Source organism: Anomaloglossus baeobatrachus, chromosome 4, assembly GCF_048569485.1.
Source record: "Anomaloglossus baeobatrachus isolate aAnoBae1 chromosome 4, aAnoBae1.hap1, whole genome shotgun sequence".
In the NCBI taxonomy this organism is placed as follows: Eukaryota; Metazoa; Chordata; class Amphibia; order Anura; family Aromobatidae; genus Anomaloglossus; species Anomaloglossus baeobatrachus.
The window spans coordinates 637,952,004-637,978,026 of record NC_134356.1 but is presented as its reverse complement, the minus strand read 5'-3'; the positions used below and the strand labels follow the sequence as shown (position 1 = coordinate 637,978,026).

General features: G+C 43.9%; 1 protein-coding gene across 4 annotated transcripts; it reads right to left on the bottom strand.

Moving 5' to 3' along the window:
- Positions 1 to 1,812: 1,812 nt before the first annotated feature.
- Positions 1,813 to 26,023, bottom strand: PHYHIP (phytanoyl-CoA 2-hydroxylase interacting protein). 4 transcript variants are annotated; one of them, XM_075343050.1, is made up of 6 exons: positions 25,951 to 26,022; positions 13,462 to 13,523; positions 11,612 to 11,786; positions 11,348 to 11,522; positions 6,906 to 7,023; positions 1,813 to 3,273 (listed from the first exon to the last, which is right to left on the bottom strand). In XM_075343050.1, exons 3-6 carry the CDS (start codon positions 11,777 to 11,779, stop codon positions 2,748 to 2,750), a joined length of 987 nt encoding a protein of 328 aa, XP_075199165.1. In that variant the 5' UTR covers positions 11,780 to 11,786; positions 13,462 to 13,523; positions 25,951 to 26,022; the 3' UTR covers positions 1,813 to 2,747. The 4 variants fall into 4 exon arrangements, with proteins under 4 accessions (XP_075199165.1, XP_075199163.1, XP_075199164.1 ...); XM_075343048.1 differs by lacking the exon at positions 25,951 to 26,022 and adding an exon at positions 25,708 to 25,942; XM_075343049.1 differs by lacking the exon at positions 13,462 to 13,523 and having other exon boundaries at positions 25,951 to 26,023.

The following is a 26,023-nucleotide window of genomic DNA, read 5'->3' as shown; positions in this document are numbered from 1 at the left end:
ACAGTTAGGTCCAGAAATATTTGGACAGTGACACAAGTTTTGTTATTTTAGCTGTTTACAAAAACATGTTCAGAAATACAATTATATATATAATATGGGCTGAAAGTGCACACTCCCAGCTGCAATATGAGAGTTTTCACATCCAAATCGGAGAAAGGGTTTAGGAATCATAGCTCTGTAATGCATAGCCTCCTCTTTTTAAAGGGACCAAAAGTAATTGGACAAGGGACTCTAAGGGCTGCAATTAACTCTGAAGGCGTCTCCCTCGTTAACCTGTAATCAATGAAGTAGTTAAAAGGTCTGGGGTTGATTGCAGGTGTGTGGTTTTGCATTTGGAAGCTGTTGCTGTGACCAGCAACATGCGGTCTAAGGAACTCTCAATTGAGGTGAATCAGAACATCCTGAGGCTGAAAAAAAAGAAAAAATCCATCAGAGAGATAGCAGACATGCTTGGAGTAGCAAAATCAACAGTCGGGTACATTCTGAGAAAAAAGGAATTGACTGGTGAGCTTGGGAACTCAAAAAGGCCTGGGCGTCCACGGATGACAACAGTGGTGGATGATCGCCGCATACTTTCTTTGGTGAAGAAGAACCCGTACACAACATCAACTGAAGTCCAGAACACTCTCAGGGAAGTAGGTGTATCTGTCTCTAAGTCAACAGTAAAGAGAAGACTCCATGAAAGTAAATACAAAGGGTTCACATCTAGATGCAAACCATTCATCAATTCCAAAAATAGACAGGCCAGAGTTAAATTTGCTGAAAAACACCTCATGAAGCCAGCTCAGTTCTGGAAAAGTATTCTATGGACAGATGAGACCAAGATCAACCTGTACCAGAATGATGGGAAGAAAAAAGTTTGGAGAAGAAAGGGAACGGCACATGATCCAAGGCACACCACATCCTCTGTAAAACATGGTGGAGGCAACGTGATGGCATGGGCATGCATGGCTTTCAATGGCACTGGGTCACTTGTGTTTATTGATGACATAACAGCAGACAAGAGTAGCCGGATGAATTCTGAAGTGTACCGGGATATACTTTCAGCCCAGATTCAGCCAAATGCCGCAAAGTTGATCGGACGGCACTTCATAGTACAGATGGACAATGACCCCAAGCATACAGCCAAAGCTACCCAGGAGTTCATGAGTGCAAAAAAGTGGAACATTCTGCAATGGCCAAGTCAATCACCAGATCTTAACCCAATTGAGCATGCATTTCACTTGCTCAAATCCAGACTTAAGACGGAAAGACCCACAAACAAGCAAGACCTGAAGGCTGCGGCTGTAAAGGCCTGGCAAAGCATTAAGAAGGAGGAAACCCAGCGTTTGGTGATGTCCATGGGTTCCAGACTTAAGGCAGTGATTGCCTCCAAAGGATTCGCAACAAAATATTGAAAATAAAAATATTTTGTTTGGGTTTGGTTTATTTGTCCAATTACTTTTGACCTCCTAAAATGTGGAGTGTTTGTAAAGAAATGTGTACAATTCCTACAATTTCTATCAGATATTTTTGTTCAAACCTTCAAATTAAACGTTACAATCTGCACTTGAATTCTGTTGTAGAGGTTTCATTTCAAATCCAATGTGGTGGCATGCAGAGCCCAACTCGCGAAAATTGTGTCACTGTCCAAAGATTTCTGGACCTAACTGTAGTTGTTGATCAATAATAAAAAAAATCCTCTAAAATACAACTTGCCTAATAATTCTGCACACGGTGTACTCGACTAAATTCTACATTATTATATATGGGATTATTACATGGGGAAACATTTTTTTAATAATCTACTGAATATAAAATTGACACGGACTCTTCTCTTTTCCAACATTAACTGGTTTAATAGAAATACAGAACTTTATTGAATGATTTGAAGGTATAGATAACATTATAGGCGACATGCGCACACAGTAACATGCACAGGCACGGTACGTTTAACAAAATAAAAGTGCACGACCAGAGAAGAAGTATCACCGCTACAACATGTTCAGGTGATTGTATCTACAGCATATGAGAATTGTCAATATCGCGTTAACATGATGACATGAACGACTGTCTTGAATGTTTACACACAGCATACATGGCTCTAAATAGGCGTCTTTATGTGATCTGCGTATTAAGGAGTTGTACAGAATTCTGCCATACAGCGCCACACTTATTAACAGGTTGTGTGTGGTATTGCAGTCTAGCCCCATTAACTGCATTGGATAGATGTTGCGCTGATTTAGGACCAGAACAGCCATATTTTTTTATTTTTTTTTTAACAATTATACAATTTGTTCCCTGAGGCACGATATTCCAACAATGGGTCTACCATACTAAATTTGGCCCCAAATTTCCATTTTAGGCCCTACAATGAGAGCTTGGCTTTCCTTTATAACGTGAAGACCCAACCCTAGTTGATTCCAGTGGCCATTACTCATTAAGACTTTTTGAAAACTTAACGCCCAATGAGGACCCTGATTGTGCCAAAACAAAAACGTTCCAAGACCCATCATTTTCTTCTCTAGAATGCTCAAGCTTTATCTTCTAGAGCGTCTCTCCTTTCTTCAGTAGTAGTAGGAGGAGATGCTGCGCTCTTCGGTGCCCCAATTTTAGGATGCACTTCGGGAAACCTCCAGATCTAGGACTAGGTGTTCTGTGGGGACTGGTTTTGGAAATGCACTAATTACACTTTCAACACCATAAGCCGCACAAACAAATCCCTTTAACTTGACAAACACTGCTGACGAACTACAACGCGTATCTCACTAGCGCCCACCAAAGATATTGCACACCTTGCAGCTGGGGTCTTTCTTGGCGTCGGCCGTAGAGAGACTCATCAGCTGATGCCCCTTGATCTCGGACAGTTGCCCCATGCCCATCGGCACTGGATCAGTGTAGACTATCTCCAGTATAAGATCTTGTGCGTGCCAGTAACTTCCCTGCTCTCCCCGGGTCAGAAAAGGGTTGTTCTTTGGGTCCAGCAATGGAAGACGGGCACTGCAGAAAGCATCGCCTTGAGACCCTCGAGGAGCCAGCACTAAGACGACGTAGTGGTAGGCGCTGTACATGCAGTAGAAGTCGGCAAAGTACAGATGTGTGTTTTCGTTGAAGAGATACCCGGCTGGAATCGTCACTCTCCACCTCCCGTAAGGCGAGTCGTGCGGGGGTAAACCGGTGTTGAATTCTGTGTTGCAGTTGAAAAAGATGCCATGGAGTGTGCCGCTGATTGGCGAGCCGTGGCTTCCGCTCTGGTCTTTTATGGATGGAAGCATAAGGCCTCCCCACTTGTCCCTGTCCAAACGACACAAAAAGGAGAAAAACATAAGGTCATTAGGGATATCCAAAAAGTTCCCACAATTACTGTACATACTCCTAACTGTAATGGATCATACAAACCTCACCGTAGGCTAAAATGCGGGAAAAAAATAGAACTTCTAAATATACAGACTTTATTTGGAGTAGGATGTGATAAAACTGCCAAATATAGTGTATGCTGCAAATAGGATCAGTGCTGCACTTCAATGTGTGCGTGTGATAGTTTAACCCATTCCAATCGGATGCCTTAGTGCACATTGGTGCTGGCTCTTTGTTGTTTCTTTGTTGAATTGGTCGGTGGTTGACCTCCACCTTGCTACGCACCCCAATTTGGGATGTATTCCATCTGTATAGATTTTGGCGTTTGGTGACTGTTCACATTGGGTCATCAGGCTTTGTCCACAGGCTATATATATACTTCATGCAGCATTTGCTTGGACCTGTCCCGCCCACAACCGTGACTCAGTCATGGGTACGGGACTGCAATAGACCAGGTGAGTGCTGCTGAGAGCAGTTCTGTTATTCATGTGTGAGGCCGCATGGCACATTTTATAAAAATATTTTAGTGTAGGACTGCTTCAAATGAGATTTGCCGTGACGTGGCGAAGCAGCTCAAGAAATTGCAATTTTTTGCCAAAAATCTCAAAAAAATTTTTTTATAATGCAGTTTGGAATATTTGATGCCTTAGTGCACATTGGTGCTGGCTCTTTGTTGTTTCTTTGTTGAATTGGTCGGTGGTTGACCTCCACCTTGCTACGCACCCTAATTTGGGATGTATTCCATCTGTATAGATTTTGGCGTTTGGTGACTGTTCACATTGGGTCATCAGGCTTTGTCCACAGGCTATATATATACTTCATGCAGCATTTGCTTGGACCTGTCCCGCCCACAACCGTGACTCAGTCATGGGTACGGGACTGCAATAGACCAGGTGAGTGCTGCTGAGAGCAGTTCTGTTATTCATGTGTGAGGCCGCATGGCACATTTTATAAAAATATTTTAGTGTAGGACTGCTTCAAATGAGATTTGCCGTGACGTGGCGAAGCAGCTCAAGAAATTGCAATTTTTTGCCAAAAATCTCAAAAAAAATTTTTTATAATGCAGTTTGGAATATTTGATGCCTTAGTGCACATTGGTGCTGGCTCTTTGTTGTTTCTTTGTTGAATTGGTCGGTGGTTGACCTCCACCTTGCTACGCACCCCAATTTGGGATGTATTCCATCTGTATAGATTTTGGCGTTTGGTGACTGTTCACATTGGGTCATCAGGCTTTGTCCACAGGCTATATATATACTTCATGCAGCATTTGCTTGGACCTGTCCCGCCCACAACCGTGACTCAGTCATGGGTACGGGACTGCAATAGACCAGGTGAGTGCTGCTGAGAGCAGTTCTGTTATTCATGTGTGAGGCCGCATGGCACATTTTATAAAAATATTTTAGTGTAGGACTGCTTCAAATGAGATTTGCCGTGACGTGGCGAAGCAGCTCAAGAAATTGCAATTTTTTGCCAAAAATCTCAAAAAAATTTTTTTATAATGCAGTTTGGAATATTTGATGCCTTAGTGCACATTGGTGCTGGCTCTTTGTTGTTTCTTCGGAGCCAATTTTTGTTCTTGGAATTTATTTTTTTTTTAGATGTTTTGTTTATTCAGCCTTCAGTGTGCGTTAAAAATGACCCAGCGACATGATTCTGCAGGTCAGAATGATTAGAACGATACCAAACAACATTGCTTAAAGGGGTTGTCCACTACTTTTACATTGATGGCCTAACCATATGACTAACAGGGCACCACAAACTGCATCAATAACTGCAGCGCATGGGGCCATATCGTAATGGGAATATATGACAGCTATCTCAATCAGCAGGACAGCCAGCTATGTGAAGGAGCTGCACAGACTCTATAGCAACAAGTAGATTGGACATGTTAATGATTCTGCTTAGTTTTCCATTTAGGAAGGAAGTGAACAATTAAAAGAAAACCAATGAAATGTCATATAATCCTTTTAACTGGACACAACATTGTGAAAAGACACTTGTGGATATGTTAAAAGGTTGGGAAAAGATCACCAGAATGATTCTTGAATAATGAACTGAAAAAGGACAAAATAACAATTAAAAAACATCACTGAAGAAAAAAAACACAGCTACAGCTGAAACCAGAAGTTTATATACACTATCTAAAAAGACACATATGCATGTTTTTCTCACTGGTTAATTCAGATGTTGCCAATAAACCTATCAGAAGCTTCCAAAGACTTGACCTCATCATATGGGCTGTCCCATATTGTTTAAATGCATAGTACTCTCGGTATAAATGCCTGAAAACATTCGCTCTCTTTCATTATTCTGGCATTTGGCAAATATAAATAATTTTGGTTCCTAATTAACCTAAAATGGGAAAGGTTTATTCTGATTTCATGTCAGATAGTGAGAAAAACCTGCAGATGTGGCTTTATAGAGAGTGGAGGGAAAAACCTGCAGATGTGTCTTTATATAGAGCAGAGGGAATCTTCTGGTTTCAACTGTATACTCGCAGTAGACGAGGCAGCACTGGTGCAAAAAATACCAACTAAAACCAATAACTAATCCACCAAACACGTGGTTCTATTTTCTATTTATTTCTTTTTTTTGAATGAGCCTTGGGTAGTTTAATTTTCTCCTGTATAACATCCATCTATATCCTCACCCAATTAGATTTATTTGCTTTCTTAGATCTCTGTACAGATCACAATATATCACTTGGCCCTCTTGTGAGAATGCAAAATATTTTTCTATATGCTTTTTACTGTGAGTGTGTGTGTGTGTGTGTATATATATATATATATATATATATATATATATATATAATATATTTTTTATATATATATTTTTATATATACATATATATATATATTTTTTTATATATATAATTTTTTTTCTTTCTATATGCTTTCCTATAACCAAACTTTCTTTTTATATGAGTAAGAAGAGAGGGCCTGTTTTTTTATTACTGTTGCATTTCAGGAAAGCAAATGTGTACGCAAAAGGTCAGTGGCTGACGTCATGAGACAAGGGCCCCTTGAGCTATGCTGGATTGAAGATAAGGCACCCCAGAGCTACATGACAACGGCGTTGCGTGCAATGGAAGGGACGGAGAGGGGAAATTCCAAAAATGGATAAATGTCAAAGGCTCTCTGCATATGCTTTAATATAGCCAATGGCATACTTAGGAGTTTTACTAAGAGATTAACCCATTTACTGTTCTGTAAAAGGCTTGTAGAAATAAAGCAAGTCACATGTGCACCTTCACTGAGAAGGAATTCATACCAGATATATTGACTGGTCTGAATATCTGACAGTGACCTTCAATTTGAGATTATAGCAGACATTCACTGTTAAGAAGGAGATTTCCCGAAACTATGGAATTTCTACTTGACATTTTTTACTTGTGGATTTGATTGTCTTGTAACCAACTCTTGTATAATTAAGGGGTCCAAATCCATATCCTCCCTGCGCCCCAAACAGTAGATCAGTTTTTGATCCAGAATAACATTCGCCAGCGTCTCTTCTGATTGCACCCTCTATGTTTCCTGCTCATTCCAATATCTCGGCCGGTGACCACATACCTGACATGCTGGAAATATTCTGCCGTTTGGTTCCTATAGAAGACCTGGAATGACAACATACGTCCCGCGATCCCTTCAGCTTTCTCTTGTAACTGTTTGACCTGCTCCATGGCATAATCTGTAATAAAAAAGACCGGAAGGTCACGTATCAGATCTTATTTCTTTCATTCTCATTGCTTTTAAAACCAAACCTTTTTCATATACCCTATTAGTGACTATGGAGTTAATAAAGAAGGGTCTTGATTCAGAATCCTCATCTCTTAGGAAGAGAGAAGAGCGGATGCAAGGAGGGTCTCTCTTGCAGGACTTCTTACTATAATAATCTCCTGATTTTCAGATTCGCCCTTTATTCATGAATATGAAAATGTAATGCCAGTCACTACTTACGGGTAGTATGGACAGAAGAGTAGTCAGGAAAGCTGGGGTCTGGTAACGGGAGGACATGTATGAGCACAAGGAGTAAATGGGAGCATAGTCCGGTCACAATGAGGGTCAGAAATACAAGAGAACACGTAATAGGTTCAGGGAGAAATCGGAGATGGGGTCAGGTAATGGTCCGAGGTCAGAAGGCAGGATGTCACGACAGGAACATGGTGCAAGCAGAGAGTAGTCAAATAACAGTCCGGGGTCAGAAAACAAAGGTGAGAACACTAGCAAAGACATAAACTAACAGCACAACTGCAGAACCAGAGAATACAACTGGCGATATCCTGCGCGAGCATGCTCCGTAAAGAAGCCTGATCAATTACCAGGAAGGTGAAACACCTGAGAGATCAACACCAACATGGAATCCTGCGCTGTCAATCACGCTGCTAGCTCAGTAACTCAGGAAGGCGCAGCAGAGCATCTCCAAAGGCAAGATGTTCCGCACAGAGGAATTGTATCATTGCCAGGTCTGTAATCCAGGAAAACTCAGCAGAGCATATTCAAGTCTGCAAGATGCCCTGCACAGAGGAATCGTATCAGAAAATATCTCGAACCTGGAAAATTGCTTAATTCAAGTGTTCCAATGATGAGAAATGACCAGTAGTAAAATTCTAGTTACTACCTGTCACAAGTGTGTCGTGTTCGGCTGAGACAATTGCAGTATCTGTGATTAGAAGGTCACAGCAATTTGCAGATCACAGGTTCTCTTTAACATGAGTCGATTTAATTCCATTTGGTGCTGAAAGGGTTAAGGGTTATTTGTTCCTGCTGAGATTCCTTTTAGCTCTAATCTCAGCTAATCAACTTAATGCAACTCCCCTTCATTATTTAAACTCCTGGCTCTCCCATATGCCAGTGATAGTTCATTCTATGCTGACATGTGAGGAAGTTGTCTCTAAAAAAAGCTGTGGTTAGCTTTCCACTGGATGCAGTGGGGTTTCCTCTTTGGAAAAGATTTGGAGTTCTTTTGTATCTGTATCCCCTCCCTTGTGTTATCTTTAGGTTAGTAGTAAGACTAGTGACTTGCTTACCTGCTCACTAGCCAGGGCGAGTCCAGGGTCAGCCAGGGCCTGGGCACATGATTGCAGTGGTATAACCCATCTAGGGACGTTAGGAAGAGCAGGGATCAGACACAGGTGAGAGTGACGTGGTGTCTCCTCTCCTGTCTATCACCAGAGCCTTCCTTTACATCTTCCCGGGTGTACCCCTCCTGTTGTGCCACACGCATTTCAGTTTCCAATATAACCACAATTCTGTTCAATACCAGCCATAAGCCGTCCTTCCATGGTGCTGTCAGTTTCTTAATCTGTTGGCGACCGTCTTGTGCAGCACTAACCACAGCCCCGCGACTATAAGCTGCGGCCATCACCAGTGGTTACTTATATACAGCAATCTAACATGCTGTATATAAGAGCCCAGGCTGCTGTGTAGAACGTAAAAATCACTTAATACTCACCTAAGGAGCGGTGCGGTGCAGACTGGTTGAATGGGTGTCTCTGTTCTCTGGTACCGGTGCCTCCTCTTTCGGCCATCTTTGTCCTCCTTCCTCTGAAGCCGGGGTGCATGATGCGTCCTACGTCATCCACACTAGCTGGCATTGAGGTCCTACGCAGGCGCACTACAATACTTTGATCTGCCCTGTAGGACGCGTCATGCACCCAGGCTTCAGAAGACGAAGGACGAAGATAGCTGAAAGAGGAGGCGCCGGTACCAGAGAACAGAGACACCCATCCGACCAGTCTGCACCGAACTGCCCCTTAGGTGAGTATTATAAAGTAAATCTATAAAATACCCAAAAAGACTAATGGAGAGTGTCACAATAGTCTAATAACTAAAATAGAGCAGCTTGTTGAGGATATAATCCGCGTGAGGTTATATCAGACAAAAAAAAATGATAAAATATATACTACAGCGCTCCGTGGCACTTGACAGGTGCACTGATGATCAGAACAAAGGTAACTAAAAAGTGTTAAAACACATAGAACTTGCCTGGTGAGAACGCTGGAGCCGGCCCCGCTGGAAACTTCCAGTCGTGATGAGGAATCCTCTAACACATGTGCGAGCCTGTGCTGGCAGGTACTTGCTGTGTGGCTGATGGCTGCTAGCGAGGTGCCGATGGCAGGCAGAGCAAGGGGAGACTTTCTCTAGCAGCTAGCGTGTGAGCCGCGGCGTGCGGTGAAAGCTGACGCAGATATCCAGGAGCCCCGGCCGGTGGCTTCACTGGTTGCCTGGCAGCGCGCGAATAGAGCGTGTGACGTCACAACGATCTGAGCAGGCTACGGAGGCCTGTAGGGGCAAAACTACCCCAACGCGTTTTGAAGAAACAACGGTTCTTCTTCTTCAGGGAAAATCCAATCACCAGTGCACCTGTCAAGTGCCACGGAGCGCTGTAGTATATATTTTATCATGAGTATTATAAAGTGATTTTTACGTTAGGGTCCAATCAAAGAAAGGTCACCTTGTCATGGTTGATGGGCTCACATGAGTTGCCCAATATATGTGCTAAATACCTTCATTTTTTCAAGTATATTCCATATACTAATAATGCAGTCAGGGGTGTAACTACTGCGGTTGCAGAGGTCGCCATTGCAACCGGCCCGCAGGCTTAGGGGCCTGGCCTGCAGATCAGTAGCCAGCTCCTCTCTATGAGAGAGGAGCTCCGCTGTTCTGTGGCAGACCACACAGCCACTATGAGTCAGTGGGGCCTGGTGTCGGTGGCATGGGCCCACCCCCCACCCGTCACCGCACACACCAATGCTAATCCATGGAGCGGAGCGCTCCACTCCACGCTTCACCATTCTCCCCCTGTGCCTGCACTCAACGTCACAATGCAGCCGAGGGCAGTGACGTCACCACTGTGCAGAGCACAGGGCGGGAGGACACTGACCGGAGCTGAAGGGGAACGAGGAGAGAGGTGAGGACGGAGCCTCGTGGGAATGAGGACAGGTAAGGGCTTGTTTGTTAGTTTTAATCAGTGAGTACATGGTAGCCAGCAGCCTATGGGGCTGCACTACACATGGAGGCCTATGGGGCTGCACTACACATGGAGGCCTATGGGGCTGCACTACACATGGAGGCCTATGGGGCTGCACTACACATGGAGGCCTATGAGGTTGCACTACATACATAGGCCTATGGGGCTGCATAATGTAATATGAAGGACACCTTATACATGGACTATAGGGGTGCATTACACATGGAGGAGTATGGGACTGCATAATGCAATATGAAGGTCTGTGGGGCTGCATTATAATACATATAGAACTATGGGGGTGCATTATAATATATAGAGGACTATGTGATGCAGTATAATATATGGAGGACATTGGGTTGAATTACAATACATGGAGGACTATGGGAGTTGCATTATAATAATGGAGGGTTATAAGGGCTACTTTATACATGGAGCACTATGGGAAATACATTATAACACATTGAGGATTATGGGGGTGCATTCTAATATAAGAAGGGTTATGTTGGACACTTTATACTATATGAAAGGCTATGTGGGGGCCTTTATTGTATATGGAGAACTGTATATAAGGGGGGGACAGACACAAGAATGGGAAGGTAATTTTTTGTGCTGATGGAAAAAGGCTCCTTCTATCAGCATCCAGCTTTCCCATGCTCTGCTGTACATCTCTCAGCACCCACCTTTACCATATTCTTATATGGGAAAGCTGGGTGCTGAGGGAAAGATCTATAGCACAGCATGGGAAAGCTGGGTGCCGAGGACAAGATGGATATCAGAACATAGGAAAGCTGGGTGCTGATAGAAAGAGGGATTTCAGATAATGGGAAACCTGGGTGCTGATGGAAAAAGCCAAGTGTCAGCGACATTATCCCGTACCCCGAGTATCGGTGGAGGGGGGTCCACGGTCCAAACTTTACACCGGGAACCATCAAACTCTAGTTATGCAGTTTACATTTCATATACTCTGATTGCATATATATTTCCACAAAATATAACTCCAGCCACCATACAACTTATTTCTATCTGATGAATGATTCCTCACCTCCTGTACAGAAGCGGAGCGTCTCGCTCCAGCCGGACACGGTGTATTCCCCGTCACTACGCTTCATTGCCGTCTGTACAGCCAATGTGTATTCAGTTCGGGGGCTCAGGAACCAGTGTCCTCGCACCGTCATAGGCAGCACCACAGCTTTGGCCACCAGTTTTGTTGGCACATCCTTTGTGAAGAGAGATACGATAAGAGCGTGCTTCGTCATTCACAATAACCTGCCACATTACTTGGAATTCGAGGTCCGGTGTGGCTTACCCGGTGCTTGAACTTGTTCTCCTTCTGCCCTCCTGTCTTGTTGAGGTCTATGAAGTAGTGGGTGACCCGCCTGGCATCGTAGGGTGGCATCTCCCAGGACACACGGAAGGAGTCACAGGTGATGTCACTGATCTGAATACCATGTGGAGCGGTGAGCGGGGGCTCCATCACTGACCTGCACCGGAGGAGACAGAAGTTATAGGAGAAGGGTTGTTACCTGGTGGCACACCGAGATGCTCCTAAGGCTCAATCGTGGTGGTTTAGTTTGGACCCTTCAGGAATTGGGGTGCGGTTGACTGCTACTTCTGCCCTCCACAAAATGGGGACCATCATTTAAACGGGTTTTCAAAAACATTGCATTTCTAGACACTTACGTCAAGTGGCGCTGATGATATCTCGACTATAGATACCTCCTGAGGACATCATTAGGACAGGCTATCAATATAAGATCATTAGGGGCCCGACCTCCCCATGAGCTGCAGACTGAGCGCTGAGCCCCTTTCAATGTCTACCAGGCACAGCGCCACGATTTTAGTAGTGGCTGGTTGTAGTATTGCAGCATATTATTGCTCAGGCATATTGTGAGCTTCATTACCAGGTACAGGCATTACCCTTTATTCGGCTGATTCCCACCAGTCAGATAATAATGTCTGCAAATAGACAATAAATAGCAAAATTCCCAGGAAATATAAATATATACCATTTTGGTCACAGGAAGCGCCAATTTGCTTTGCAGTATACTGCCTCTCTGCACTACACAGACTTGTTTCAGATCCAACTCAAACAAGGTGGCACAAAAAGCATATCAATACATAAAACAAATATAAAAGTCATGTGGCATTAAAACTAATAAAAAGTTAAAGCACCATTCCAGCAGGTTATATTTTTATTTCAGCACTGGAGTTGCACTTTTAATCTAAGCCTCCTGCCCTGTCTTATACTCACCCTCTGATGGCTTCACCCTTTTTAGACGCCGCTCTGGTCCCTCGGCGCCATTTTGTGCTCATAACCTCTGACTGGTCAGAAGTTACATCACAAGTTCTCAATACAAGTCTATGAGAGCCAGAACAAGGCTCTGAAAGACTTGTATTGAGTTGTGACTTTCACATTTTATCAACGCTGCTCCAGTCTCACAGCACCATCTTGGGCCCATAACCTCTGGTTGTCCGGAAGTCAGAAGTTACATCACAAGTTCTCAATTCAAGTTTATGAGAGCCAGAACGAGACCAGAAAGAGACTCTCATAGACTTGTATTGAGTTATGACCTCCAGCGGTTTCACATTTTATCAACGCTGCTCTGGTGTCGTGGTGCTATTTTGAACCTGTAACCTCTGATTGTCCAGAAGTCAGAAGTTACATCAAAAAGTGTCAATTCAAGTCTTCGAGAGCAAGAACGAGGCTCTCATAGACTTCCATTGAATTGTGACCTTCAGCGTTTTTACATTTTATTGATGCTGCTCTGGTCCCATGGGGCCATCTTGTGCCTGTAACCTCTGATTGTCCGAAAGCCAGAAATGACATCAAAAGGTGTCAATTCAAGTCTATGAGAGCCAGAACAAGGCTCTCATAGACTTATATTGAGTTGTGACCTCCAGCGCGCACCATGCAACACTGGAGCTGCCGGCAAGTCACAAATCACCCGAGACAGACGTGCTGGAAAAACATGAAAATTGTGGCAGGTGAGTATAAGACCAGGGACAGGGGACTTAGATTTAAACAGCATGTCCAGAGATAAAATAAAAAAAAAATAAAAAATGGTGCTTTAAGTATTCTATATATAAAAGTGTAATAAAACGCTCTGCAAAAAAACAAGAAAAAGAATATCACGTCTCCTCCCGTGCCACACTTACAGGGATGGAGGAGGCTGAGCCGCGCTGTGTGGTGCAGTCCTCACTCTGCAGAGCAGCGGTGCCTGCGACATACAAGGAAAATATTCACACGCCATTGTGACTCCTTAATACTCAAGAACCCCAAACTTTATTAGACAGACCCCAAATGTCTACCAACCACAGCTCTCTCCATATTAAAAGTAAGGAGAGGGCAGTTGGGGTAGCCATCCCGTACAAAGATCCCAAAAAAACGCTGCTCCAGTCCTTACAGTGTTGCACAAAAGAGGGAGGAATACAGAGAGGAACGGACGGGGGGTAAGAGAGCAGCAGGGTCTGTGTCCATGTCTGCAAGACGTCTCTATTTAAGGACAGTCCCTGATTCTTTTATGAAGAGGGTTGATCAGGATTAGAAAAACATAGCAGCTTTCTTTCCAAAACAGCGCCACCCTTGTGTACAGGTCGGATGTGGGATTGCAGCCCGGCCATTTACTTCAGTGGAGCTAATCTGCACTATTCACTGATAATAGATAGATTGATCATGAATAGATAAATAATGAATATCTATCTCCATCCAATTCTAATACATATCGGTTGCAATATACAGTGTGTATATATTCAGTATGTATATATATATACATATATATATATATATATATATATATAACAGACCAAAAGTTTGGACACACCTCATTGAAAGAGTTTTCTTTATTTTCATGACTCTGAAAATTGTAGATTCACATTGCAGGCATCAAAACTATGAATTAACACATGTGGAATGAAATACTTAACAAAAAAAGTGTGAAACAACTGAAAATATGTCTTATATTCTAGGTTCTTCAAAGTAGCCACCTTTTGCTTTGATTACTGCTTTGCACACTCTTGGCATTCTCTTGATGAGCTTCAAAAGGTAGTCACCGGAAATGGTTTTCCAACAGTCTTGAAGGAGTTCCCAGAGATGCTTAGCACTTGTTGGCCCTTTTGCCTTCACTCTGCGGTCCAGCTCACCCCAAACCATCTTGATTGGGTTCAGGTCTGGTGACTGTGGAGGCCAGGTCATCTGGCGTAGCACCCCATCACTCTCCTTCTTAGTCAAATAGCCCTTACACAGCCTGGAGATGTGTTTGGGGTCATTGCCCTGTTGAAAAATAAATGACGGTCCAACTAAACGCAAACCGGATGGAATAGCAAGCCGCTGCAAGATGCTGTGGTAGCCATGCTGGTTCTGTATGCCTTCAATTTTGAATAAATCCCCAACAGTGTCATCAGCAAAGCACCCCCACACCATCACACTCCTCCTCCATGCTTCACGGTGGGAACCAGCCATGTAGAGTCCATCCGTTCACCTTTTCTACAAAGACACGGTGGTTGGATCCAAAGATCTCAAATTTGGACTCATCAGATCAAAGCACAGATTTCCACTGGTCTAATGTCCATTCCTTGTGTTCTTTAGCCCAAACAAGTCTCTTCTGCTTGTTGTCTGTCCTTAGCAGTGGTTTCCTAGCAGCTATTTTACCATGAAGGCCTGCTGCACAAAGTCTCCTCTTAACAGTTGTTCTAGAGATGAGGTGTGTCCAAACTTTTGGTCTGTACTGTGGATATATATATGTGTGTGTTATACCATAGAATAGTAAGAAATAGTACTGTGATTTTTTTTCTAGCTTTATTTGGGATATGAAAATGGCCTACTAAATGTTTATCTGCTAAAAAGTCACAACACATCCTAAATGAAGTTAGAAAAATATCGCAGTACTAATTTCTACCACTAGCTGGAGACAATCTGTAACTACAATCTGCTGAGCACTTTGTAGACTCTTCAATGGCACAATACACATACAGTTGAAATCGAAAATTTCCCTCCGCTCTCTATAAAGACACATCTGAAGGATTTCCCTCCGCTCTCTATAAAGACACATCTGTAGGTTTTTCCTCCGCTCTCTATAAAGACACATCTGCAGGTTTTTTCTCTTCGCTCTATATAAAGACTCATCTGCAGGTTTTTCCCTCCGCTCTCTATAAAGACACATCTGCAGGTTTTTCCTCCGCTCTCCATAAAGACACATCTGCAGGTTTTTCCTCCGCTCTCTATAAAGACACATCTGCAGGTTTTTCCTCCGCTCTCTATAAAGACACATCTGCAGGTTTTTTCCCTCCGCTCTATAGAAAGACACATCTGCAGGTTTTTCCTCCGCTCTCTATAAAGACACATATGCAGGTTTTTTTTCTCCGCTCTCTATAAAGACACATCTGCAGGTGTTTTTCCTCCGCTCTATATAAAGACACATCTGCAGATCTTTTATCTTCGCTCTATAGAAAGACACATCTACAGGTTTTTCCTCCGCTCTCTATAAAGACACATCTGCAGATTTTTTCTCTTCGCTCTATATAAAGACACATCTGCAGGATTTTCCTCTGCTCTCTATAAAGACACATCTGCAGATTTTTTCTCTTCGCCCTATATAAAGACACATCTGCAGGTTTTTCCTCCGCTCTCTATAAAGACACATCTGCAGATTTTTTCTCTTCGCTCTATATAAAGACACATCTGCAGGATTTTCCTCTGCTCTCTATAAAGACACATCTGCAGATTTTTTCTCTTCGCTCTATATAAAGACACATCTGCAGGATTTTCCTTTGCTCTCTATAAAGACACATCTGCAGATTTTTTCTCTTCGCCCTATATAAAGACACATCTGCAGGTTTTTCCTCCGCTCTCTATAAAGACACATCTGCAGGTTTTTCCTCCGCTCTCTATAAAGACACATCTGCAGGTTTTTCCTCCGCTCTCCATAAAGACACATCTGCAGGTTTTTCCTCCGCTCTCTATAAAGACACATCTGCAGGTTTTTCCTCCGCTCTCTATAAAGACACATCTGCAGGTTTTTTCCCTCCGCTCTATAGAAAGACACATCTGCAAGTTTTTCCTCCGCTCTCTATAAAGACACATATGCAGGTTTTTTTTCTCCGCTCTCTATAAAGACACATCTGCAGGTTTTTTCCCTCCGCTCTCTATAAAGACACATCTGCAGGTTTTTTCCCTCCGCTCTATAGAAAGACACATCTGCAGATTTTTTATCTTCGCTCTATAGAAAGACACATCTACAGGTTTTTCCTCCGCTCTCTATAAAGACACATCTGCAGATTTTTTCTTTTCGCTCTCTATAAAGACACATCTGCAGATTTTTCCTCCGCTCTCCATAAAGACACATCTGCAGGTTTTTCCTCCGCTCTCTATAAAGACACATCTGCAGGTTTTTCCTCCGCTCTCTATAAAGACACATCTGCAGGTTTTTCCTCCGCTCTCTATAAAGACACATCTGCAGGTTTTTTCCCTCCGCTCTATAGAAAGACACATCTGCAGGTTTTTCCTCCGCTCTCTATAAAGACACATATGCAGGTTTTTTTTCTCCGCTCTCTATAAAGACACATCTGCAGGTTTTTTCCCTCCGCTCTCTATAAAGACACATCTGCAGGTTTTTTCCCTCCGCTCTATAGAAAGACACATCTGCAGGTTTTTCCTCCGCTCTCTATAAAGACACATATGCAGGTTTTTTTTCTCCGCTCTCTATAAAGACACATCTGCAGGTTTTTTCCCTCCGCTCTATATAAAGACACATCTGCAGATTTTTTATCTTCGCTCTATAGAAAGACACATCTACAGGTTTTTCCTCCGCTCTCTATAAAGACACATCTGCAGGTTTTTCCCTCCGCTCTCTATAAAGACACATCTGCAGGTTTTTCCTCCGCTCTCCATAAAGACACATCTGCAGGTTTTTCCTCCGCTCTCTATAAAGACACATCTGCAGGTTTTTCCTCCGCTCTCTATAAAGACACATCTGCAGGTTTTTTCCCTCCGCTCTATAGAAAGACACATCTGCAGGTTTTTCCTTCGCTCTCTATAAAGACACATATGCAGGTTTTTTTCTCCGCTCTCTATAAAGACACATCTGCAGGTGTTTTTCCTCCGCTCTATATAAAGACACATCTGCAGATCTTTTAGCTTCGCTCTATAGAAAGACACATCTACAGGTTTTTCCTCCGCTCTCTATAAAGACACATCTGCAGATTTTTTCTCTTCGCTCTATATAAAGACACATCTGCAGGATTTTCCTCTGCTCTCTATAAAGACACATCTGCAGATTTTTTCTCTTCGCCCTATATAAAGACACATCTGCAGGTTTTTCCTCCGCTCTCTATAAAGACACATCTGCAGATTTTTTCTCTTCGCTCTATATAAAGACACATCTGCAGGATTTTCCTCTGCTCTCTATAAAGACACATCTGCAGATTTTTTCTCTTCGCTCTATATAAAGACACATCTGCAGGATTTTCCTTTGCTCTCTATAAAGACACATCTGCAGATTTTTTCTCTTCGCCCTATATAAAGACACATCTGCAGGTTTTTCCTCCGCTCTCTATAAAGACACATCTGCAGGTTTTTCCTCCGCTCTCTATAAAGACACATCTGCAGGTTTTTCCTCCGCTCTCCATAAAGACACATCTGCAGGTTTTTCCTCCGCTCTCTATAAAGACACATCTGCAGGTTTTTCCTCCGCTCTCTATAAAGACACATCTGCAGGTTTTTTCCCTCCGCTCTATAGAAAGACACATCTGCAGGTTTTTCCTCCGCTCTCTATAAAGACACATATGCAGGTTTTTTTTCTCCGCTCTCTATAAAGACACATCTGCAGGTTTTTTCCCTCCGCTCTCTATAAAGACACATCTGCAGGTTTTTTCCCTCCGCTCTATAGAAAGACACATCTGCAGGTTTTTCCTCCGCTCTCTATAAAGACACATATGCAGGTTTTTTTTCTCCGCTCTCTATAAAGACACTTCTGCAGGTTTTTTCCCTCCGCTCTATATAAAGACACATCTGCAGATTTTTTATCTTCGCTCTATAGAAAGACACATCTACAGGTTTTTCCTCCGCTCTCTATAAAGACACATCTGCAGATTTTTTCTTTTCGCTCTCTATAAAGACACATCTGCAGATTTTTCTCTTCGCTCTATTTAAAGACACATCTGCAGGATTTTCCTCTGCTCTCTATAAAGACACATCTGCAGATTTTTTCTCTTCGCCCTATATAAAGACACATCTGCAGGTTTTTCCTTTGCTCTCTATAAAGACACATCTGCAGATTTTTTCTCTTCGCTCTATATAAAGACACATCTGCAGATTTTTTCTCTTCGCTCTATATAAAGACACATCTGCAGGATTTTCCTCTGCTCTCTATAAAGACACATCTGCAGATTTTTTCTCTTCGCCCTATATAAAGACACATCTGCAGGTTTTTCCTCCGCTCTCTGTAAAGACACATCTGCAGATTTTTTCTCTTCGCTCTCTATAAAGACACATCTGCAGGATTTTCCTCTGCTCTCTATAAAGACACATCTGCAGATTTTTTCTCTTCGCCCTATATAAAGACACATCTGCAGGTTTTTCCTCCCCTCTCTATAAAGACACATCTGCAGGTTTTTCCTCCGCTCTCTATAAAGACACATCTGCAGGTTTTTCTCATTATCTAACATGAAATCAGAATAAACCTTTCCCGTTTTAGGTCAATTAGAAACCAAAATTATTTATATTTGTCAAATGCCAGAATAATGAGTGAGAGAGATAAAAGTTTTAAGGCATTTTTATTACTTTCTGCAAAGTCAAAAGTTTCTCTCCATTTCATTAGTATTTGGTGGCATTGCCCTTACACTGTGTGACTTCGGTGAAATATTTTGGATCTCCTTACACAAGCTTCTCACAATAGTTGGTGGGAATTTGGGGTCATTCCTCCTGACAGAACTGGTGTAACTGAGCCATGTTTGTACATAGCCTTACTCGCACCGGTCTTTTCAGCTTTGCCCATAAATTTTCAGTAGGATTGAGATCAGGGTTTTGTGATGGCCACTCCAAAACACTGACTTTGTTATCCTTAAGCCACTTTGTAACCACTCAAAATTTAACTTCCTGGGTGATGCCTTGAGATGATCTTCTGTATTGCCACATAATCTTCTTTCCTCATGATGCCATCTATTTTGTGAAGTGCACCAGTCCCTCCTGCAGCAAAACAACCCCCACACCATGATGCTGCCACTCCCATGTTTCACAGTTTGGATAGTGTTCAGACCACAGGTCATGTCTCCAAAAATTAAGGTCTTTGTTCCTGTGTGCATTTGCAAACAGTAATCTGGCTTTTTTATGTTTCTTTTGGAGTAATGGCTTCTTCCTGACAGAGTGGCCTTTCAGCCCTTGTTTATACAGTATTAGTTTCACTGTGAATGACACAATCTTACCAGCTTCCGCCAGCATCTTCACAAGGTATTTTGCTTTTGTTCTTGGGTCGATATGCACATGTCTAACCTAAGCATCTTCAACTCTGGTACACAGAACCCATCATCTTCCTGAGCGGTATGATACCTGGACATTTCCATCTTGTTTGTACTTGCATATAATTGTTTGTACAGATGAATGAGGCACCTTCAGGTATCTTGGAATTGCATCCAATGATGAACCAGACTTGTGCAAGTCCACAACTCTCTTCCTGAAATCTTGGTTGATTTTTGACTTTCCTATGATGCTACACAAAGCAGCAGTGTGTTTCAGGTGTGATTAAAATACATCCACAGCAGTGTCTTTCATTAACTCAGATGTTGCCAATAAACCTATCAGAAGCTTCCAAAGACATGACATCATCATATGGGCTGTCCCATATTGTTTAAAGGCACAGTACTCTTAGTGTATGTAAACTTTTGACTTTGCAGAAAGTAATAAAAATGCCTTAAAACATTCTTTCTTTCTCATTATTTTGGCATTTGGCAAATATAAATAATTTTGGTTTCTAATTGACCTAAAACGGGAAAGGTTAATTATGATTTCATGTCAGATACTGAGAAAAACATGAATATATGTCATTATAGATAGTGTACAGTTGTGCTCAAAAGTTTACATACCCCGGCCGATTTTTTGCTTTCTTGGCCTTTTTTCAGAGAATATGAATAATAACACAAAATCTTTTTTTTCCACTCATGGTTAGTGTTTGGGTGAAGCCATTTATTGTCAAACTACTGCGTTTTCTCTTTTTAAATCATAATGACAACCAAAAACATCCAAATGACCCTGATCAAAAGTTCACATACCCTGGTAATTTTGGCTGATAACATGCACAGAAGTTGACACAAATGGGTTTGAATGGCTAATAATGGTAACATCCTCACCTGTGACCTGTTTGCTTGTAATTAGTGTGTGTGCCTAAAAGCTGAGTACGTTTCTGGGATCCAGACAGACTCTTACATCTGTCATCCAGCCACTGTCGTCTCTGGATTCTGAGTCATGGGGAAAGCAAAAGAATTGTCAATGCATCTGAGGGAAAAGATAGTTGAGCTGTGTAAAACAGGAAAGGGATACAGAAAGATATCCAAGGAATTGATAATGCCAGTCAGCAGTGTTCAAACTGTGATTAGCAAATGGAAAATCAGTGGCTCTATATAAACCAAACCATGATCAGGAAGACCAACAAAAATTTCGGCCACAACTGCCAGGAAAATTGTTCAGGATGCAAAGAAAAACCCCAAAATAACATCAGCTGAAATACAGGACTTACTGAAAACTAGTGTGGAACTCAGGGGGGTAGGGGGTTCAGGTCTGGTCTCGTACCTGTTACTCATGACCTTGCCGGTGTGGCTATGTGGGATGTCGCGGTGGCCCGCCCGGTTTCGTGCTCCAAGGTGTGCACAATAAAAGAGGGTTAAGAAGGTGGATGTTTGTCGTGACGCCACCTGCAGTACGCGGCCAGGGATTAGCCGACGCTGCTGTCGCTGTCCTCCGGGGCGGATGGTAATAGCAGCTGAGATGGTGTCACTCCCCACAGGTGGAGCGGGCCCCGGGTGTTATGACGAGGGGCGGTGGCCGTTGGCGCCGAGGTGCGGGACGCCGGTAATAAGAGTCCGAGTCGGCCGCTGTGGTTCCAGGTGTCTTTACTCACAGTTCTTTAAGTAACACGTTCACTGCCACAGTAGCACTGGTCACCGCTGTGATGGGCACCGTTGACCTCGGATAAGTTGGAAGAAGCCACCGGTGTTTGAAAAAGGTTCTTTGTAAGAGTTGCCCCTCCAGCAGTGAGGAACCCGGGCTGAGTGCTCCGCTCCAAGCCCTAGGCCCCGTGAAAGAAAAAGATGAAGAGAAGATGGACGTGTCGTGTTACCAGAACTGGTGTCCTGGGTAGACTGACTATTGTGTGAGTTGCTCTTACTTCTACCCCAAGTGGAACCTGCCCCCCAGGTGTTTGTCCTAGTGACTGGGAAATTCCCATGCCTCGTGATGGCCACCTCCCTGCCTACCCTAGTCCAGATCCCCAGTGAGAAGGCTCCTAAGCTGTATATAAAGTGTGAATGTGGAACACGGGTGATTAATCCCCTCCTTAACCAAGGCGAATACCACACCTTAACTGAGGTACAATACTCTGTGGTGACTGGAGCTGCAGGGGTGCCACACTAGCGGTGTGGCTGTGTCAAGATGCACACTAAGGCGGCACTTGAAGAAAAATGGGCTGCATTATCGAGTCGCCAGAAGAAAGCCATTACTGCGCAAATGCCACAAAGTATCTCTCCTACAATACGCCAGCCAGCACAGAGACCAGCCTCCAAACTTCTGGAACAAGGTAATTTGGAATGATGTGACAAAAATCAAACTTTTTAGCCACAATCATAAACGTTACATATGGAGAGGTGTCAACAAGGCCTATGATGAAAAGAACACCATTCCTACTGTAAAGCACGGAGGTGGATCGCTGATGATGTGTGGATATGTGAGCTACAAAGGCACATGAAACTTGGTCAGAGGTGAAGGAAGGATGAATGTAGCGCGTTATCAGCAAATACTGGAGGCAAGCCTGGAAGCTGCGCATGGGACGTACTTGGACATTCCAACATGATAACGATCCAAAACACAAGGCCAAGTTGACCTGTCATTCGCTACAGCAGAACAAAGTGAAGGTTCTGGAGTTGCCATCTCAGTCCTCAATATTGTTGAGCCACTTTGGGGAGAACACAAGCGCGCAGTTCAAGTAAGAAAGCCAAGGAATTTACAGGAACTGGAGGCTTTTTGCCAAGAAGAATGGGCAGCTTTACCATCTGAGAAAATAAAGAGCCTCATCCACAACTACCACAAAAGACTTCAAGCTGTCATTGATGTTACAGGGGGCAATACACGGTATTAAGAACTGGGGTGTGTGAACTTTTGATCAGGGTCATTTGGATGTTTTTGGTTGTCATTATGATTTAAAAAGAGAAAACGGAGTAGTTTGACAATAAATGGCTTCACCCAACCACTAACCATGAGTGGGGGAAAAAGGTTGTGTGTTCTCATTCATATTCTGTGAAAAAAGGCCAAGAAAGCAAAAAACTGAGGGGTGTGTAAACTTTTAAGCACAACTGCAAAGCTTAAAACAAAGCAGGCGAGCACATATAACATAAGGGTACTTTACACGCTGCGATATCGGTACCGATATCGCTAGCGAGCGTACCCACCCCCGTCGGTTGCGCGTCACGGGCAAATCGCTGCCTGTGGTGCACAACATCGCTTACACCCGTCACACGGACTTACCTTCCCTGTGATGTCGCTCTGGCTGGTGATCCGCCTTCTTTCTAAGGGGACGGTACGTGCGGCGTCACAGCGACGTCACACGGCAGCCATCCAATAGCAGGGGAGGGGCGGAGATGAGCGCCCGGAACATGCCGCCCACCTCCTTCATTCCTCATTGCCGGTGGATGCAGGTAAGGAGATGTTCGTCGTTCCTGCGGTGTCACACATAGCGATGTGTGCTGCCACAGGAACGAGGAACAACATCGTACCTGCAGCAGCAACGATATTTGGGAAAGGAGCGACATGTCAACGAGCAATGATTTTTCACATTTTTGCGCTCGTTGATGTCACACGCTGCGATGTCGCTACCGGCGCCGGATGTGCGTCACTAATGACGTGACCCCGACGATATATCGTTAGCGATTTCGCAGCGTGTAAAGCACCCTATAGAGTTACAAAAAAGGTGCAAATAGAATACAGAATTGGGGAACTCGAGCATTGGTCCGGAAGAGTTTCCCATTGATTTCCATTATACTCAAGTCGCGCCCATCCGAGCATCCGACTGGTCATTTCGAGTACATGGTAGTGCCCGCTCATCACTATTGATGATGATTCGGGCCATAATGTCCAGTGTTATGTCTGTGTAAATAGACACTGGTTACAATAATACATTACTAGAGTTGAGCGGATCGGCTATAATCCGGGTCCGACGGATCCAGATCGGGTTGACGGCGAAGTCTGGATCCGATCCGGAATCCGCGGCTATGTAAATGAATGAGGAGTCGGATCCGGGACGAGAGAGGGAGAGAGAGAGAGAGAAACGGATCCGGATCGTGCACCCCGGAACCCGGGTACTGGTCGGACTCGGATCGGAACCGTGCGGATCCGGATTTTTCAGATCCGGGTCCGCTCAACACTATACATTACCTGTTCTGGTATGTGACTGCCGGTTGCAGCCGTCTGTAGGAGGGCGTTATAATCGCTGTATCTCTGCTTACAAGCCACCCACACCAGAAAAAAGTCTCACAACTGGCCTAGATTTTCCCTTACAGCCCCCACTTTTCCAGCCTGTGCCCCCTAAAACACTGGGATACGGGTACACTGTGGACGCATCTATATCCCACCCAACTATGATGCTCCAACTCTGTAAATTATTGCAATTCCTAAGGGCCTAATTGCAAATTCCTCCCTCCCATCTATTATCCCAAAGTGCAATATTATACCCGTGCGGAGGTCTCTGGGGATCTGCTCAACTCCGCACCGACAAGACTCAGAACCTGAACTCCAGGCACAGAATGAGCTCAACCAGCAGTGCGTCACAGGCTGTGCGGAAAATCACATGCCGTGCAGAGCATCTCACATGCTGCAGATCATTATCTTACATAACACCTGCAGAGCATTGCACAGCTTCCCCCAAATCAGATTTAAAGATACAGAGTTGTTATGGGAAATACTTAATTCACCCATGAGGCAGAGCATTGCACAATTGGCGGCTAAAATGCAGAGCATTGCACAATTGGTGGCTGAGATGCAGAGCATTGCACAATTGGCAGCTAAGGCTGCTTTCACACATCAGTTTTTTTGCATCAGGCACAATCCGGCTCAAAAACCTATGCAACGGATGCGGCAAAAAAAACGGATCCGTTGCATACGTTTTTCCATGCGGCCCGTCCGTTTTTTGACGGATTCGGCTTGATACTGAGCATGCGCAGTTCAAAAAACCGCATCCGGCGTCCATAGGCATGCATTGTAAATCGCGCCGGATACGGCGCGATGCGGTATTTTTCGCCGAACAAAAAAACGTGCCAGGCAACGTTCCATCCGGCTGCTGCATGGGCTAAATATGCCGCATCCGGCAAAAAATGGACGCAACGCAAGGCCATGCAGCACAATATGGCGCTAATGCAAGTCTATGTGGAAAAAAACGCAACCGGCGGCAAAAAAAACACGGTTGCGTTTTTTCTGCAAAGCGCCGTATTGTTCCGCTCAGCAAAAACCGGATGTGTGAAAGCAGCCCAAGATGCACAATTGGTGGCTGAGATGCAGAGCATTGCACAATTCGAAGCTAAGATGCAGAGCATTGCACAAATTGTGGCTAGATGCAGAGCATTGCATAATTGTCAAAGATGCAGAACATTGCACAATTGGCTGCTATAACTCAGAACATTGCACAATTGGTCGCTAAGATGCAGAGCATTGCACAACTGGTGGCTAAGATGCAGAGCATTGCACATTTCGTGGCTACGATGCAGAGCATTGCACAATTGGCGGCTAAGATGCAGAGCATTGCACAATTGGTGGATGAGATGCAGAGCATTGCACAGTTGGCTGTTAAGATGCAGAGCATTGCACAGTTGGCTGTTAAGATGCAGAGCATTGCACATTTGACCACTAACATGCAGAGCATTGCAACACCAAACAATTCTAAAACAGAGCGTCACGTCAGATCTCAGAATAGGAGGCAATGCAGCTCCGGTGCTGTGTCTACACCCAGGACAATGTATGGCATGCAAAGAATCGTCAGACCCCTCATAGAACAAGTCACCCCCTGCAGAGCATTGCATAAGTACAAAAAGTTCAGATGCAAGGTGCGGTGACCGGAGAACGATGGGCACCATCACCCATCAAATCAATGAATGGGCATCAAATCGATTGCCATAGACTGATGTAAAGATTTCGCAGGTGCCGATGTCACCTACCTGGGATATGTGCAGGTATCTCGCTGAGGAAGGAGAGTGCGAAGGAATGAGAGGAAGGAAATGGGGCGAGGAAGAGCGAGCGAGAGCAGGAAAATAGTGAGTAGGAGGGTAACAGCAAATACAGAGAGAGAGAGAGTGATGGAGGGAGGCGAGCGATAGAGCGGGGAGGCAGCAGACAAAGACGACCATCAATACAGGCAAGAACATGGAATAAAAGTGTAAAACTGGAGATATCAAACCCACAGGTGCTGCCGAAAAGACCGAGAGCGCCAACCGGGCACCGCGGCTGCGAAGGGGTTAACCAGCCTTGTGACGC

Excerpts from the sequence above, each read along its gene's own strand:
- PHYHIP (XM_075343048.1), bottom strand. The coding sequence starts at position 25,914 with ATGTTCTTGCCTGTATTGATGGTCGTCTTTGTCTGCTGCCTCCCCGCT. Across the intron at positions 11,787-13,461 it reads GCTCAGCCTCCTCCATCCCT|GTCAGTGATGGAGCCCCCGC; the intron begins GTAAGTGTGGCA and ends CCTCCGGTGCAG. Across the intron at positions 3,274-6,905 it reads GAATATTTCCAGCATGTCAG|GGACAAGTGGGGAGGCCTTA; the intron begins GTATGTGGTCAC and ends TCGTTTGGACAG.